This window comes from Salmo salar, chromosome ssa04 (genome assembly GCF_905237065.1).
Source record: "Salmo salar chromosome ssa04, Ssal_v3.1, whole genome shotgun sequence".
In the NCBI taxonomy this organism is placed as follows: Eukaryota; Metazoa; Chordata; class Actinopteri; order Salmoniformes; family Salmonidae; genus Salmo; species Salmo salar.
The window spans coordinates 53489277-53507082 of NC_059445.1; the positions used below are offsets into that span (position 1 = coordinate 53489277).

A 17806-nucleotide genomic window follows, 5' to 3' on the forward strand; every position below is an offset into this window, starting at 1 on the left:
TAGATGCACTATTGTAAAGTGGTTGTTCCACTGGATATCATAAGGTGAATGCACCAATTTGTAAGTCGCTCTGGATAAGAGCGTCTGCTAAATGACTTAAATGTAATGTAATGTATTATCACAATACTTAGGTGCCCTTAGGTGTATCACGATTCTATAAGTATTGTGATTTGATACTGTGATTTTATTGTGATATGATGTTCCTAACAGAGACAAGAGAGAGCCATGACAAAACAAGTTTTGATCAGTAATGGAAATAAAACTGCTGAATACATGTTGGCTCACCATGTAAAAAGAAGATGGAGAACAAGCTATAGAAGGAGAAATACTGGTGTTTTGGAACAGGTACAACAGACTAGCGCTAGATAATGTTAACTACCTAGAAGTTCCGGAACTCCAATTTGAGCAGCAGCAGCTGAAAAATGAGCTCCTACAAATATTGAAATTTACATGGTTTTTAGAGTGAAGTACATCGGAAAAAAGCAAAAGAAAACTGCAAGACTGAATAGGAGAAAAAACAAGCAACAAACAAAGAAGATAGGCTTTTGAAAAATAACTATTTTTCATAAAATTCTAGTTATCTTAGCTAGCTGAATTGTTTACCAGTTGCTAAGCAGTTGCTAGGGACTCTTTTGGAAGAAGCTAGCTAGCTAAAGAAGAACAACAAAGAATATCTAGTTAACAGAAGAAAAGAAAGAGAAAATTAGGACAGAAGAAAAAGGATATCAAAGTGAAACAGTTCTCTAAAGACACAAGAGACAATAATACAAGAAACAACACTTCTGTAGCTTGTCAACTATGTGTCTGTCTATCCCTGTTCTCTCCTCTCTGCACAGGCCATACAAACGCTTCACACCGCGGGGCCGCTGCCACTCTAACCTGGTGGTCCCAGCGCGCACGACCCACGTGGAGTTCCAGGTCTCCGGCAGCCTCTGGAACTGCCGGTCTGCAGCCAACAAGGCTGAGTTCATCTCAGCCTATGCTACCCTCCAGTCCCTAGACTTCCTGGCGCTGACGGAAACATGGATTACCACAGATAACACTGCTACTCCTACTGCTCTCTCTTCGTCTGCCCACGTGTTCTCGCATACCCCTAGAGCATCGAGCCAGCGGGGTGGTGGCACTGGAATCCTCATCTCTCCCAAGTGGACATTCTCTCTTTCTCCCCTGACCCATCTGTCTATCTCCTCATTTGAATTCCATGCTGTCACAGTTACCAGCCCTTTCAAGCTTAACATCCTTATCATTTATCGCCCTCCAGGTTCCCTTGGAGAGTTCATCAATGAGCTTGACGCCTTGATAAGTTCCTTTCCTGAGGATGGCTCACCTCTCACAGTTCTGGGTGACTTTAACCTCCCCACGTCTACCTTTGACTCATTCCTCTCTGCCTCCTTCTTTCCACTCCTCTCCTCTTTTGACCTCACCCTCTCACCTTCCCCCCCCTACTCACAAGGCAGGCAATACGCTTGACCTCATCTTTACTAGATGCTGTTCTTCCACTAATCTCATTGCAACTCCCCTCCAAATCTCCGACCACTACCTTGTATCCTTTTCCCTCTTGCTCTCATCCAACACTTCTCACTCTGCCCCTACTCGGATGGTATTGCGCCGTCCCAACCTTCGCTCTCTCTCTCCCGCTACTCTCTCCTCTTCCATCCTATCATCTCTTCCCTCTGCTCAAACCTTCTCCAACCTATCTCCTGATTCTGCCTCCTCAACCCTCCTCTCCTCCCTTTCTGCATCCTTTGATTTTCTCTGTCCCCTATCCTCCAGGCCGGCTCGGTCCTCCCCTCCTGCTCCGTGGCTCGACGACTCACTACGAGCTCACAGAACAGGGCTCCGGGCAGCCGAGCGGAAATGGAGGAAAACTCGCATCCCTGCGGACCTGGCATCCTTTCACTCCCTCCTCTCTACATTCTCCTCTTCTGTCTCTGCTGCTAAAGCCACTTTCTACCACTCTAAATTCCAAGCATCTGCCTCTAACCCTAGGAAGCTCTTTGCTACCTTCTCCTCCCTCCTGAATCCTCCTCCCCCTCCCCCCCTCCTCCCTCTCTGCGGATGACTTCGTCAACCATTTTGAAAAGAAGGTTGACGATATCCGATCCTCGTTTGCTAAGTCAAACGACACCGCTGGTCCTGCTCACACTGCCCTACCCTGTGCTTTGACCTCTTTCTCCCCTCTCACTCCAGATGAAATCTTGCGTCTTGTGACGGCCGGCCGCCCAACAACCTGCCCACTTGACCCTATCCCCTCCTCTCTTCTCCAGACCATTTCCGGAGACCTTCTCCCCTTCCTCACCTCGCTCATCAACTCATCCTTGACCGCTGGCTACGTCCCTTCCGTCTTCAAGAGAGCGAGAGTTGCACCCCTTCTGAAAAAACCTACACTCGATCCCTCCGATGTCAACAACTACAGACCAGTATCCCTTCTTTCTTTTCTCTCCAAAACTCTTGAATGTGCCGTCCTTGGCCAGCTCTCCTGCTATCTCTCTCAGAATGACCTTCTTGATCCTAATCAGTCAGGTTTCAAGACTGGGCATTCAACTGAGACTGCTCTTCTCTGTGTCACGGAGGCTCTCCGCACTGCTAAAGCTAACTCTCTCTCCTCTGCTCTCATCCTTCTAGACCTATCTGCTGCCTTTGATACTGTGAACCATCAGATCCTCCTCTCCACCCTCTCCGGGTTGGGCATCTCCGGCGCGGCCCACGCTTGGATTGCGTCCTACCTGACAGGTCGCTCCTACCAGGTGGCGTGGCGAAAATCTGTCTCCGCACCATGCGCTCTCACCACTGGTCTCCCCCAGGGCTCTGTTCCAGGCCCTCTCCTATTCTCGCTATACACCAAGTCACTTGGCTCTGTCATATCCTCACATGGTCTCTCCTATCATTGCTATGCAGACGACACACAATTAATCTTCTCCTTTCCCCCTTCTGATAACCAGGCGGCGAATCGCATCTCTGCATGTCTGTCAGACATATCAGTGTGGATGACGGATCACCACCTCAAGCTGAACCTCGGCAAGACGGAGCTGCTCTTCCTCCCGGGGAAGGACTGCCCGTTCCATGATCTCGCCATCACGGTTGACAACTCCCTTGTGTCCTCCTCCCAGAGTGCTAAGAACCTTGACGTGATCCTGGACAACACCCTGTCGTTCTCCACTAACATCAAGGCGGTGACCCGATCCTGTAGGTTCATGCTCTACAACATTCGCAGAGTACGACCCTGCCTCACACAGGAAGCGGCGCAGGTCCTAATCCAGGCACTTGTCATCTCCCGTCTGGATTACTGCAACTCGCTGTTGGCTGGGCTCCCTGCCTGTGCCATTAAACCCCTACAACTCATCCAGAACGCCGCAGCCCGTCTGGTGTTCAACCTTCCCAAGTTCTCTCACGTCACCCCGCTCCTCCGCTCTCTCCACTGGCTTCCAGTTGAAGCTCGCATCCGCTACAAGACCATGGTGATTGCCTACGGAGCTGTGAAGGGAACGGCACCTCCATACCTTCAGGCTCTGATCAGGCCCTACACCCAAACAAGGGCACTGCGTTCATCCACCTCTGGCCTGCTAGCCCCCCTACCTCTGAGGAAGCACAGTTCCCGCTCAGCCCAGTCAAAACTGTTCGCTGCTCTGGCACCCCAATGGTGGAACAAGCTCCCTCACGACACCAGGACAGCGGAGTCAATCACCACCTTCCGGAGACACCTGAAACCCCACCTCTTTAAGGAATACCTAGGATAGGATAAAGTAATCCTTCTAACCCCCCCCCACCTTAAAAGATTTAGATGCACTATTGTAAAGTGGTTGTTCCACTGGATATCATAAGGTGAATGCACCAATTTGTAAGTCGCTCTGGATAAGAGCGTCTGCTAAATGACTTAAATGTAAATGTAAATGTAGAAATGATTTTTTAAATAATAATAATAATAATTCTCACATCACTGCTACTGTAGATAAACAACCCTACTGTACAATATACAGTATGCATAAACCAAGCAGATAGACCCCTCACCAGCCTTAATATGGACATCTTGGCTCCTGATTTTCCCTGAGGGGTTCTCCGCTGTGCAATAGTAGGTGTTGTCATGGATGAGGTTGCTGAAGCTGGAGGGGTTGAAGTGGAAGATCTGGAGGGTGCCATTGGGGTGCACGTGGCGGATCCCGGGGACATCGTAGATTTCCTCTCCGGTGGCCAGGTACCAGCGCAGCGAGGCGGGGGGCACGCCCACGGCGGGACAGGGCACCGAGGTCCCTGTGGTGCTTGCAAACACTACCTCTTGCACAGATGCATTGACAAAATATAAGCTGGAACGTAGATCTTCACTGAAAACTGCAAAGAAAACAGAGCAGAGGAGGGAATGTTAGTCATTGGTAGTGTTTAGGTTTTTTGCTGCCCATCTTCTCAACTAACGTTCAGCCTTTAGCTACCTTTGATTTTTACCAATATATACTGTATATCTCTGATCCTGATCAACGTGAAGAAAAAACACTGAGCCTTTTTAAGTTTTTGGAAAATATTTTTCTGAAATGTATTCTCTATCCCCTTATTTGGAGGGGTATTTTTATGGGAGTTGTTTTACAATGTAACATTTTGAGTGAAATAAACAACCGATGAATGGCCAGAAGAACCAGTCTCCATCTTAACAATGGAGGCCATTTTGCAATATTTCTAAACTAAAACATCTGAATGCCTCGTCAGCAGAGCTCCACTATGCATTTATCTCTAAGACTTCTTATGTTGTATTTCACTTTGAGTCTGTGGTGCTGTAATGGTGTTGTGCTCTGACTGCATGGCCAAAGTGCTATTTTCAACTGCAGTGAGGAGGAATGGAGAAAGGAGAGTTGTTCAGTATTAAGAGGCATTTCAGAGGAGCCGAGGGAGAGGAGAGGAACTTGGAGGGCCAGCATAGCACCAGACCTGATTACAAACACAGTGCATAATGGGAAACTGGGGCTGGAGGGCTGCTTGTGAAGGGGTGAGCCATGACCCCGCTAAGAAATGTGGCGTGTGTGCAGGTGGATGCTGCTACTCCCTCCCACCCAACACAATACTGAACCAATCCTTTATGAGCTGGTATGGTGTACTGCGTAGGCAGGCACCGAGGCTTCTGGGAAATCAAAGATACTAAGCAAGCACTCCATGTAACCTAGTGTGTCTGCAAATAGATTGGAATTGTTGTTGGGTCTTTGTCATCTCATCACAGTTTGTAACAACTTAATTATGTAAAAAGTATTTTTCCAGACTATTCCCACAACCTGCCTTGTCACTGTAGACAGCCTACCTGTTGGTGTGTGATCCTACACTCCCTGTCCTGTCACAACTTATCACTGAAGCAATGTACTTTGTGATGTACTCAAAGGTGCTCTATTATAGAGTACCCAGCCTGCCTCATTCCCTGCCCTGTCACTACCCAGCCTGCCTCATTCCCTGCCCTGTCACAACCCATCCTGCCTCATCCACTGCCCTGTCACTACCCAGCCTGCCTACATGCCTGCCCTGTCTCTACCCAGCCTGCCTCATTCCCTACCCTGTCATTACCCAGCCTGCCTCATTCACTGCCCTGTCACTACCCAGCCTGCCTCATTCCCTGCCCTGTCTCTACCCAGCCTGCCTACATGCCTGCCCTGTCTCTACCCAGCCTGCCTCATTCCCAGCCCTGTCTCTACCCAGCCTACCTCATTCCCAGCCGTCTCTACCCAGCCTGCCTCATTCCCAGCCCTGTCTCTACCCAGACTGCCTCATTCCCAGCCCTGTCTCTACCCAGCCTGCCTCATTTCCAGCTCTGTCTCTACCCAGCCTGCCTCATTCCCAGCCCTGTCTCTACCCAGCCTGCCTCATTCCCAGCCCTGTCTCTACCCAGCCTGCCTCATTCCCAGCCCTGTCTCTACCCAGCCCACCTACATGCCTGCCCTGTCTCTACCCAGACCGCCTACATGCCTGCCCTGTCTCTACCCAGCCTGCCTACATGCCTGCCCTGTCTCTACCCAGCCTGCCTCATTCCCAGCCCTGTCTCTACTCAGCCTGCCTCATTCCCAGCCCTGTCTCTACCCAGCCTGCCTCATTCCCAGCCCTGTCTCTACCCAGCCGGCCTACATGCCTGCCCTGTCTCTACCCAGCCTGCCTACATGCCTGCCCTGTCTCTAACCAGCCTGCCTCATTCCCAGCCCGGTCTCTACCCAGCCTGCCTCATTCCCAGCCCTGTCTCTACCGAGCCTGCCTCATTTCCAGCATGTCTCTACCCAGCCTGCCTCATTCCCAGCCCTGTCTCTACCCAGCCTGCCTCATTCTCAGCCCTGTCTCTACCCAGCCTGCCTCATTCCCAGCCCTGTCTCTACCCAGCCTGCCTACATGCCTGCCCTGCCTCAACACAGCCTGCCTAAATGCCTGCCTGTCTCTACCCAGCCTGCCTACATGCCTGCCTTGTCTCTACCCAGCCTGCCTACCTGCCTGCCCTGTCTCTACCCAGTCTGCCTACATGCCTGCCCTGTCTCTACCCAGCCTGCCTACATGCCTGCCCTGTCTCTACCCAGCCTGCCTACATGCCTGCTTGTCTCTACCCAGCCTGCCTACATGCCTGCCCTGTCTCTACCCAGCCTGCCTACATGCCTGCCTGTCTCTACCCAGCCTGCCTACATGCCTGCCCTGTCTCTACACAGCCTGCCTACATGCCTGCCCTGTCTCTACCCAGCCTGCCTACACGCCTGCCCTGTCTCTACCCAGCCTGCCTACATGCCTGCCTGTCTCTACCCAGCCTGCCTACATGCCTGCCCTGTCTCTACCCAGCCTGCCTACATGCCTGCCCTGTCTCTACCCAGCCTGCCTACATGCCTGCCCTGTCTCTACCCAGCCTGCCTACATGCCTGCCCTGTCTCTACCCAGCCTGCCTACATGCCTGCCCTGTCTCTACCCAGCCTGCCTACATGCCTGCCCTGTCTCTACCCAGCCTGCCTACACGCCTGCCCTGTCTCTACCCAGCCTGCCTACACGCCTGCCCTGTCTCTACCCAGCCTGCCTACACGCCTGCCCTGTCTCTACCCAGCCTGCCTACATGCCTGCCCTGTCTCTACCCAGCCTGCCTACATGCCTGCCCTGTCTCTACCCAGCCTGCCTACATGCCTGCCCTGTCTCTACCCAGCCTGCCTACATGCCTGCCCTGTCTCTACCCAGCCTGCCTACATGCCTGCCCTGTCTCTACCCAGCCTGCCTACATGCCTGCCCTGTCTCTACCCAGCCTGCCTACATGCCTGCCCTGTCTCTACCCAGCCTGCCTACATGCCTGCCCTGTCTCTACCCAGCCTGCCTACATGCCTGCCCTGTCTCTACCCAGCCTGCCTACATGCCTGCCCTGTCTCTACCCAGCCTGCCTACATGCCTGCCCTGTCTCTACCCAGCCTGCCTACATGCCTGCCCTGTCTCTACCCAGCCTGCCTACATGCCTGCCCTGTCTCTACCCAGCCTGCCTACATGCCTGCCCTGTCTCTACCCAGCCTGCCTACACGCCTGCCCTGTCTCTACCCAGCCTGCCTACATGCCTGCCCTGTCTCTACCCAGCCTGCCTACATGCCTGCCCTGTCTCTACCCAGCCTGCCTACATGCCTGCCCTGTCTCTACCCAGCCTGCCTACATGCCTGCCCTGTCTCTACCCAGCCTGCCTACATGCCTGCCCTGTCTCTACCCAGTCTGCCTACACGCCTGCCCTGTCTCTACCCAGCCTGCCTACATGCCTGCCCTGTCTCTACCCAGCCTGCCTACACGCCTGCCCTGTCTCTACCCAGCCTGCCTACATGCCTGCCCTGTCTCTACCCAGCCTGCCTACATGCCTGCTCTGTCTCTACCCAGCCTGCCTACATGCCTGCCTGTGCTGCCAATCCCCCTCCTCTGGGAACAAACATTTTAGTGCTTCATCAATTCCTAACAAGGGCTCCATCTACCACAACCTGCTTCCACCTAGCCTGGATGGCATGTGTTGTCATCAGTCAGGGTTGTTTTAGTTTCTAAATTGAGACTTCCATAAGCATGGAATGACGAAGGGAAGTGCATGACCGCTCCATTCTTATGGATCTGCTAACAGGAAATCGTCAGACCCCAACATTAACAGTTCAATAGATTGGCTGTTTGGGAGCACGCACACAACCAAGATTCACGTTTGACTGATGAGTGGTCTGAATAGCATGGTGTAGTAACGCCTACTGTGTCTGTGTGTGTACGTGTGTGTGTGTGTGTGTGGTGTGTGTGGTGTGTGTGGTTGCGTGCATGTGTGAGTGTGACTGTGTGTGTCCTACAGTAGGACACACACACTACCCCTGTGGTTAACACAGAGATCAATAGCTCTCAGACCAGCTAGTCATCATAGTAATAATACATGCTAAGAGTTAGCCTGAAGCTCTCATAAATATAAATCCAACCAGCTGCATCGTCAGCCATTACAGAGGGAATGGATGAACAATGAGTGGATCCCACTTAGCAAGGCAAAGACAGGGTTGAGAGACAGTCAGAATACATACAGGTTCCATAAGGTTTGTAGCTCTTGTTTGGAGAATAGGGCCAGCCTCCTCTGTTGTACTTTGCAGGTTCTAAATGCGAACAAAGAGCCATCAAAGCTGAACTCTGAGTGTGTTTGAAAGGTGAAAAATGAAGAAAGGCTGCCTCATGACTGCTTTTGTCTCAATCCACCTTTTTACATACTCATTAAAAATGTAGCTCCCGTTTCTACACGGCTGATTCCTTAAAACAGTGAAGCCGTGACGGACGAATGCAGGCGCTGCTAGAGCCCAGAACCCAATGGAGGAGAGCAGAGAGATACTTTACAGAGCATTGTCAAGGAAAACAGTGAGGTATAGTGGAGGAGAGAGAGAGAGAGATTGAAAGCACTCAGCCAATAAGATACAGGCAGTTACTAGCAGAGAGAGAAAGAGAGAGACAGAGAGAAAGTGAGAAAGGCCACTAAGAATGTCAGAGGCATTCTCCCACTCTCTCTGTCTCTGCAGCTCTCCACTGCTCTCTCCAGAAAATGACCACCCCTCCTTTTTTCTTATTCACTCTGTCTCTTTCTCTCTCCCTTCCCTCTCCATCCCACTCTCTCTCCTCTCCTCTTCTCTCCTCCTTTCTCTCTCTCTCTCTCTTCCCTCTCCATCCCATTCTCTCTCCTCTCCTCTTCTCTCCTCCTTTCTCTCTCTCTCTCTCTTCCCTCTCCATCCCACTCTTTCTCCTCTCCTCTCCTCCTTTCTCTCTCTCTCCCTTCCCTCTCCATCCCACTCTCTCTCCTCTCCTCTTCTCCCCTCCTTTCTCTCTCTCTCCTTTCCCTCTCCATCCCACTCTCTCTCCTCTCCTCTTCTCCCCTCTCCTCTCCTCCTTTCTCTCTCTCTCCCTTCCCTCTCCATCACACTTTCTCTCCTCTCCTCTTCTCCCCTCCTTTCTCTCTCTCTCTCTCTTCCCTCTCCATCCCACTCTCTCTCTCTTCTCCCCTCTCCTCTCCTCCTTTCTCTCTCTCTCCCTTCCCTCTCCATCCCACTCTCTCTCCTCTCCTCTTCTCCCCTCCTTTCTCTCTCTCTCCCTTCCCTCTCCATCCCACTCTCTCTCCTCTCCTCTTCTCCCCTCCTTTCTCTCTCTCTGCCTTCCCTCTCCATCTCACTCTCTCTCCTCTCCTCTTCTCCCCTCCTTTCGCTCTCTCTCCCTTCCCTCTCGATCTCACTCTCTCTCCTCTCCTCTTCTCCTCTCCTTTCTCTCTCGCTCCCTTCCCTCTCCATCTCACTCTCTCTTCTCTCCTCTTCTCCCCTCCTTTCTCTCTCTCTCCCTTCCCTCTCGATCTCACTCTCTCTCCTCTCCTCTTCTCCCCTCTCCTCTCCTCCTTTCTCTCTCGCTCCCTTCCCTCTCCATCACACTCTCTCTCCTCTCCTCTTCTCCTCTCCTTTCTCTCTCTCTCCCTTCCCTCTCCATCTCACTCTCTCTCCTCTCCTCTTCTCCTCTCCTTTCTCTTTCTCTCCCTTCCCTCTCCACCCCTCTCTCTCCTCTCCTCTTCTCCCCTCCTTTCTCTCTCTCTCCCTTCCCTCCTCTCCTTTTCGTGCCTCCTTTCTCTCTCCCCTCCCTCTCATCTCACTCTCTCTCCTCTCCTCTTCTCCCATCTTTTCTCTCCCCTCCCTCTCCATCCCACTCTCTCTCCTCTCCTCTTCTCCCCTCCTTTCTCTCTCCCTTTCCTTTTCTCAGTTTCTCGGTACCATTCAGCTCTTCATGGTCACCTGACCCTGTCTCTCACATCCAGGCTTGCTCAGCCCGTATAGAACAGGGGGACGCAGATGCAGGAAAACAAACAACAAATAACAAGACAGCGCATCTCTCTAACACAGAGAGTAGAGTACACATACGGCCTGGCCGAAATGGCCATTTATTATCTCCTCCTGGACCTCCATGAATGCCCACACTGACTCACAGCCCAAATGACTGGAGTTAGACAGTGGATAACGTAGAGATACACAGAAGATTAGCAAACTGCAATCGCCATCACACTGCACACTGCCCTATCCCATCTGGATAAGAGGAATAACTATGTAAGAATGCTGTTCATTGAATACAGCTCAGCATTTAACAACATAGTACCCTCCAAGCTCATCATTAAGCTAGAGGCCCTGGGCCTCAACCCCGCCCTGTGCAATTGGGTCCTGGACTTTCTGACGGGCCGCCCCCAGGTGGTGAAGGTAGGAAACAACATCTCCACCTCGCTGACCCTCATCATTGGGGTCCCACAAGGGAGCGTGCTCAGCCCCCTCCTGCACCCACAGCTGCGTGGTCATGCACGCCTCCAACTCAATCATCAAGTTTGCAGACGACACAACAGTAGTGGGCTTGATTACCAACAACGACGGTGAGGGCACTCGGAGTGTGGTGTCAGGAAAACAACCTCTCATTCAACGTCAACAAAACAAAGGAGACGAACGTGGACTTCAGGAAACAGCAGAGGGAACACCCCCCTATCCCCATCGAAGGGACAGCAGTGGAGAAAGTGGAATGTTTTAAGTTCCTCGGCGTACACGTCAATGACACACTGAAATGGTCCACCCACACAGACAGTGTGGTGAAGAAGGTGCAACAGCGCCTCTTCAACCTCAGGAGGCTGAAGAAATGTGGCTTGTCATCCAAAACCCTGACTAACTTTACAGATCAACAATCGAGAGCATCCTGTCCGGCAACTGCTCCGCCCACAACCGCAAGGCTCTCCAGAGGGCGGTGCGGTCTGCACAATGCATCACCGGGGGCAAACTACCTGCCCTCCATGACACCTATAGCACCCAATGTCACAGGAAGGCAAAAAAGATCATCAAGGACAACAACCACCTGAGCCACTGCCTGTTCACACCTCTACCATCCAGAAGGTGAGGTCAGTACAGGTGCATCAAAGCTGGGACCGAGAGACTGAAAAACAGCTTCTATCTCAAGGCCATCAGACTGCTAAACAGCAATCACTAACTCAGAGAGGCTGCTGCCTACATGGAGACCCAATCACTGGCCATTTTGACAAATGGATCACTAGTCACTTAAAACAATGCCACTTTAAATAATGGCACTTTAATAATGTTTACATCACTCTGATCATATGTACTGTATATACTGTATCTTATATCATCTATTGCACCTTGCCTATGCCGCTCGGCCATCGCTCATCCATGTATTTATATCTACATATTCTCATTCACCTCTTTTAGATTTGTGTGTATTAGGTAGTTGTTGTGGAATTGTTAGATTACTAGTTAGATATTACTGCACTGTCGGAACTAGAAGCACAAGCATTTCGCTACACTCGCATTAACATCTGCTGACCATGTGTATGTGACCAATAAAATGTGATTTGATTCTATGTGATAGATACAGTCTGGGGACTTGTATGCACTCATGTTCAAGTTCAAGTCATCTTTATTGTCCCAATTGGGAAATGTGTTGTGCAGTCAGGGTTCAACAATAACAACGGTGACAACCATACAACCTATATATATATATACATAACATGAAGCAATGAGATGGATAAAAGATGCAATCATTGTGCAAAAGTGCAGCAATTTAAATACATTTCACTTCATGTGCAGATTCAGAAAGTTTATGGCCTGTGGGATAAAAGAGTTCTTGTATCTGCTGCTATTGGGTTTGGGAAGTCTTTGATGACCTGAGGGGAAAAGCACAACATGGTCAAGCAGGGGGTGATCAGGACAGTCTAGGATACTGTTAGCTCTCCTCACCACTTGCTTTCTGAATGTCACCGAGAGATGTGCCTGTTGCACCCCGTTATCACCACTTTATGCTCTGCTGTAATGTCAAATATTACCACAAACACACACAGCAAAAAATACTTAGCTGTCTCTTATGACCAAGCTATCTTCAGCTGTCTTATTAACTGAATGACCTAGTCAAACTGAGGTAAATCAACAGACTGTTAGGACCAAAAACGACCATGTGTGTGTGGGTGGTGCTGGCAGTGAACTTCTAGAGGGTGGCTGTGTGAATAATCATCTCATTAACAGCAGTGATAAAACAGTCAGATCACATGAAATAAACATTGCTGCCTGGCTGAAGTATATACAGTTGCTTTAACAGAGTATCAGCTATACTTCTGAGAATCTATTGATAATACTGAGAGGAGAAAAGCAAGGGAAAGCTCAAAACCAGGCCGAGGGAATTTTAAAAAGACAGATGAAAGATTAATGTGTAGCCTATCAATACACATCCATCAGCCTGGGCCAGACTACAGATGTCTGTCTGTCTGGCTATCTGTCTTTCTGTGTGTCTGTTTGGTCTGAAAGGCTACTATAGAGGCTACTAGCTACTATAAGGCTACTATCTATATAATAGCCTCCAACACTCTACTCAACAAACTGGATGCAGTCTATCACAGTGCCATCCGTTTTGTCACCAAAGCCCCATACACTACCCACCATTGCGACCTGTACGCTCTCGTTGGTTGGCCCTCGCTTCATACTCGTAGCCAAACCCACTGGCTACAGGTTATCTACAAGTCTCTGCTAGGTAAAGCCCCTCCTTATCTCAGCTCACTGGTCACCATAGCAGCACCCACTCATAGCACGCACTCCAGCAGGTATATCTCACTGGTCACCCCCAAAGCCAATGTTTCCTTTGGTCGTCTTTCCTTCCAGTTCTCTGCTGCCAATGACTGGAACGAACTGCACAAATCTCTGAAGCTGGAGACTCATATCTCCCTCACTAGCTTTTAGCACCAGCTGTCAGAGCAGCTCACAGATCACTGCACCAGTACATAGCCCATCTGTAAACAGCCCATCTACCTACCTACCTCATCCCCATACTGTATTTATTTATCTTGCTCCTTTGCACCCCAGTATCTCTACTTGCACATTCATCTTCTGCACATCTACCATTCCAGTGTTTAATTGCTATATTGTAATTACTTCGCCACCATGGCCTATTTATTGCCTTAACTTACCTCATTTGCACTCACTGTATATAGACTTTTTGTTTTCTTTTGTTCTACTGTATTATTGACTGTTTGTTTTGTTTATTCCATGTGTAACTCTGTGCTGTTATATGTGTCGAACTGCTTTGCTTTATCTTGGCCAGGTCGTAGTTGCAAATAAGAACTTGTTCTCAACTAGCTTACCTGGTTAAATAAAGGTGAAATAAAATAAAATGAAAATAAATAGACTTACTCTAGCTCTGCTGATATCTGTTATTTGCAGGTGTTTTGGATCTTATACATCCACCACAATTAGGCTATGCGATTATATGGGAATGAAGATATGTGTGATGATGTGCCTGTGAGCTAGGCCTATTGCCACGTCCAGACATTTTTCTCCATTTCTCCCCAAACAAATGGACTGATTGTTAGGTACAAGCATTTCTTGCTAACCCTGTGCTATCGCTAATCCCAAACAGTATGTCTTACTGTATTAGGCCTATATAAGAGCACAAACCAGGGGCGTAGGCACGGGTGGGCCTGGGTAAGCCCCACCAATCAGATTGAACAGATGTTATGCTCTTTACTTGTCAGTGTTCCAAATGGGACATTATTTGTCTTTTTACCTAAACATGCAAACACAGTCAGATAGAATTCATACCAAGCAGTGCACTGGGTTAGTCAGATTTTATTAAATATAACAGACCAGATAAACGAGAATGACATTCGCTCTCACTGGACGGGTTGCCAAAAAGAACTAACTGAAAGTCACACCCACAATAAAACACGAATATGACTGCATCGAGGCATAATTATGTCACTGAGCTTCTATGGCTATATATAACTTGCCACTGCCTATTTCATTTGATAATATAACAAACAAGACAGTGCATAATCCAGTGCCTTTATCACAGTCAACACACCTATGTTTTCATTTTAATTAGCTTTAAAAATGCTAAATGTTCTCTCAGCCTCATGGCAAAATGTATAGAATTGCAGGAAATTTGCTTTAAAACAGCAACATTTTCTCTCAGTTTCATGGCAAAATTTAGAATAGCATGAGATTAGCTATAAAACTGCAAACCTTTTTCTTTGCTCCATGGCAAAATGTTCCAAATTGCAGGAAGTTTTCCCCACCCAAATTTCTGCAGGTCCATCCACCAATACATTTCTGGCTACACAACTGGCACAAACACCAGAGTCTGTTTACCATTATATAAATATTAGCATTGTTTCTCTTTGTTTGGTACTGCCAACCCATTTATGCAAATTATGTCTTTGTTCTCATGAATGTGTTATGTAGGCTATTGGCCATGTTTATGTCGAGTGTGCAATAGTATTTCCTTAAAAGTAAATTTACACGGTTTATTTAAAGTTGTCAGTGATTCATGCCAGGTTAGGGCAGGTCATTTAAGGATCCTGACTTCCTCATTCAAGAAGAGCAGCTTGTATACAGTGCCTTCGAAAAGTATTCAGACCCCTTGACTATTTCCACATTTTTGTTACGTTACAGCCTTATTCTAAAATGGACTCCAAATTGAGCTCATGTGCATCATTCCATTGATCATCCTTGAGATGTTTCTACAACTTGATTGGAGTCCACCTGTGCTAAAATCAATTGATTGGGAAGGCACACACCTGTCTATATAAGGTCACATAGTTGACAGTGCATGTCAGAGCAAAAACCAAGCCATGAGGTCGAAGGAATTGTCTGTAGAGCTCCGAGACAGGATTGTGTTGAGGCACAGGTCTGGGAAAGGGTACCAGAAAATGTCTGCTGCATTGAAGGTCCCCAAGAACACAGTAGCCTCCATCATTCTTAAATGGAAGAATTTTGGAACCACCAAGACTCTTCCTAGAGCTGGCCGCCCGACCAAACTGAGCAATCAGGGTAGAAGGGCCTTTATCAGGTAGTTGACCAAGAACCCAATGGTCACTCTGACAGAGCTCTAGAGTTCCTCTGTGGAGATGGGAGAACCTTCCAGAAGGACAACCATCTCTGCAGCACTACACCAATCAGGCCTTTATGGTAGAGTGGCCAGACGGAAGCGAGTCCTCAGTAAAAAGTACATGACAGCCCTCTCTCTCTCTCTCATGCACTCACGCCCACTCAACCAAAAGTCACACATACTGTACACCATCCACTGACCTCAGTCATCCTCACAGACACCTCTCTAAAAGCCCTAACACAATCAGTGACCTGTAACTTTAATCAACATCATTTTTCCATGAGCCAAACCACAAAGAACTAAAAAGTGATACTGTTCAATAATGAATCCAACACATATATAATGAATGGGGCTTTTGTATTTCCCTCTATCAGCAAAGATGAGGGGTCTAAGGGTGTGGCTGGTTTGGATGTTGGGTTTGGAAGAGGGATTTCTCTTGGTGTGAAATAATGTATGACACTGCAGTTGTGTCACTCCCTGTTGGTGAAGGCCCATAGCGAAGGCTCTGATTCTGGATTGCTGGTGACTCTAATGCTCCCTCCCTGTCCTGTCCGCTCAGGTCTGGCTCTGAGTGCTTCCTGTCTGTTACACTGCTAGAGGCCTACCTGCCTAACAGTTCAAGGGCACGCACCATCACACACTCCTCCAGTCAAGGTGAATGTGTGTGTGTGTGTGCTGTAGGGCAATCCAGCTAGTGGCGCTGAATGAACATATTTGGTGGTGTCCATCTACAATCAACATTTTCTTGCTCTAATCAACAATAGAGATAATAATGTGAAACAATCATGTGGAATCTACCAGCTCCTCATGCTGACTAGGAGAGGAGATTTTCTTTGTACGGAACACTTAAAACTCTCTCTGTCTCTCATGTGAAGATCAACGGCTGCTCAATCAGCCCCAGTGAAACGTGTCCAGGGACAGTTTGTAACTGCCCATCACCGACTGCTGCTTTCAAAACCACCCAGGTGATTTATTTAAGTAAATGTAGGAACAGAACTGACCGAGCTTACAGCTCTGTGTACGTGTTTACCTCCACTAAACAACACCCACCCAACAGATGACAGCCAAGCTCCTAAATGTTCCTAATTTCAGTCTCCCGAATTCTTAATAGTGTCCTCCATATTCACAAGTGTGTGCAACAACGGTACAGTATCTCAACATCCCTTGACCTTCATACAGTTATCAAGCAACTGTCCATATTATGTCCTCCAGTCCATTCCTAAGACAAGGCTGTCGGAGTGATAGCGGCTGTAGCATTGTTGGTTTGCTGTTAGCCATTACAGCATGGCCATGCTTGTTGAGGACAGTCTGTGGTGTGATCTGGTCCGGTGCTGGGCTGCCTTCCCCAGTGGCAGACAGTGACTGTGGTACACTGACAGGCCATGTCGGGGCTCAGGATTGTAGCTGCAGGTGATTAAGGCAGAGCACCTCGGGAGAAGAGAGGAAGGAGGGGGTGGGGTGGGTACGGAGGGGACGGGAGGGTGTGGAATAGGGGTGTGTGGGAGGGGTAGGATAGGATGGGGGAATGTAACAGTGAGAAAGCACACTCCCACACCCCCTTCCCTCTCCTGCCCCCAGGGCTTACACGACAAGAGGCGCATTGCTACAGCCCAGGAACGAAAAGGCCCACGCCTGCCTGCCGCTGCTGCAGACTGACTCCCCGGCTCCCAATTTGCTCTCATGAATAATACTGAGAAGCATGCTTAGTGGCACTGTGCTCCAGCGCTATGTAAAACCAATGATATCCTCCTCTGATGTGGATCCTCCTGAGGACACGCAATGAGATGAGGGTCGTTCTCACACTTTTCTCTGAGACACTGATGTCTGAATCACAGAGAGGAGAGAGAGAGAGACAGAGAGAGGAGTGAGTGAGTGAGTGAGTGAGTGAGTGAGTGAGTGAGTGAGTGAGTGAGTGAGTGAGTGAGTGAGTGAGTGAGTGAGTGAGTGAGTGAGTGAGTGAGTGAGTGAGTGAGTGAGTGAGTGAGTGAGTGAGTGGGTGACAGAGAGAGAGAGAGAGACAGAGAGACAGAGAGAGAGAGCGAGCGAGGGGAAAGGGAGGAAGCGGGAGGAGAGAAGAGAGAGAGAGTGGGGGAGAGCTGGCTTGATGAGGAAACAGAGAAACTCTTTTTACTAATGGCTGAACGAGCTCCCTCTACTGCCGTTATAAAGCTGAACGTGCACATAAACACACAAACTCATATGACAAAACCTTTATAATACTTCCTTTATAATCCCTTTATAATGCTTTGACTGACAACATTTGGAATGACAAGTGGTGTAAAGTTCTGAAGTAAAAAATACTTTACTTTTACTTTTACTTCACTACATTCCTAAAGAAAATAATGTACATTTTCCTGAAACCTAAAGGTACTCGTTACATTTCAAAAGCTAAGCAGGACAGGAATGGTTGAATTCACGCACTTATCGAGTGAACATCCCTGGTCATCCC

At 48.9% G+C, this 17806-nt stretch overlaps 1 protein-coding gene across 4 annotated transcripts in view; it reads right to left on the reverse strand.

The window, feature by feature from the left end:
• dscama (Down syndrome cell adhesion molecule a) overlaps positions 1–17806 on the reverse strand; it is a 180140-nt gene that overhangs the window by 132624 nt on the left and 29710 nt on the right. For all 4 annotated transcript variants that reach the window (XM_014197411.2, XM_045717100.1, XM_014197410.2 and 1 more), the window contains exon 2: positions 4009–4326. In XM_014197411.2, coding sequence (XP_014052886.2) covers positions 4009–4326 — 318 coding nt within the window. The remainder of the gene's footprint in view (positions 1–4008; positions 4327–17806) is intronic.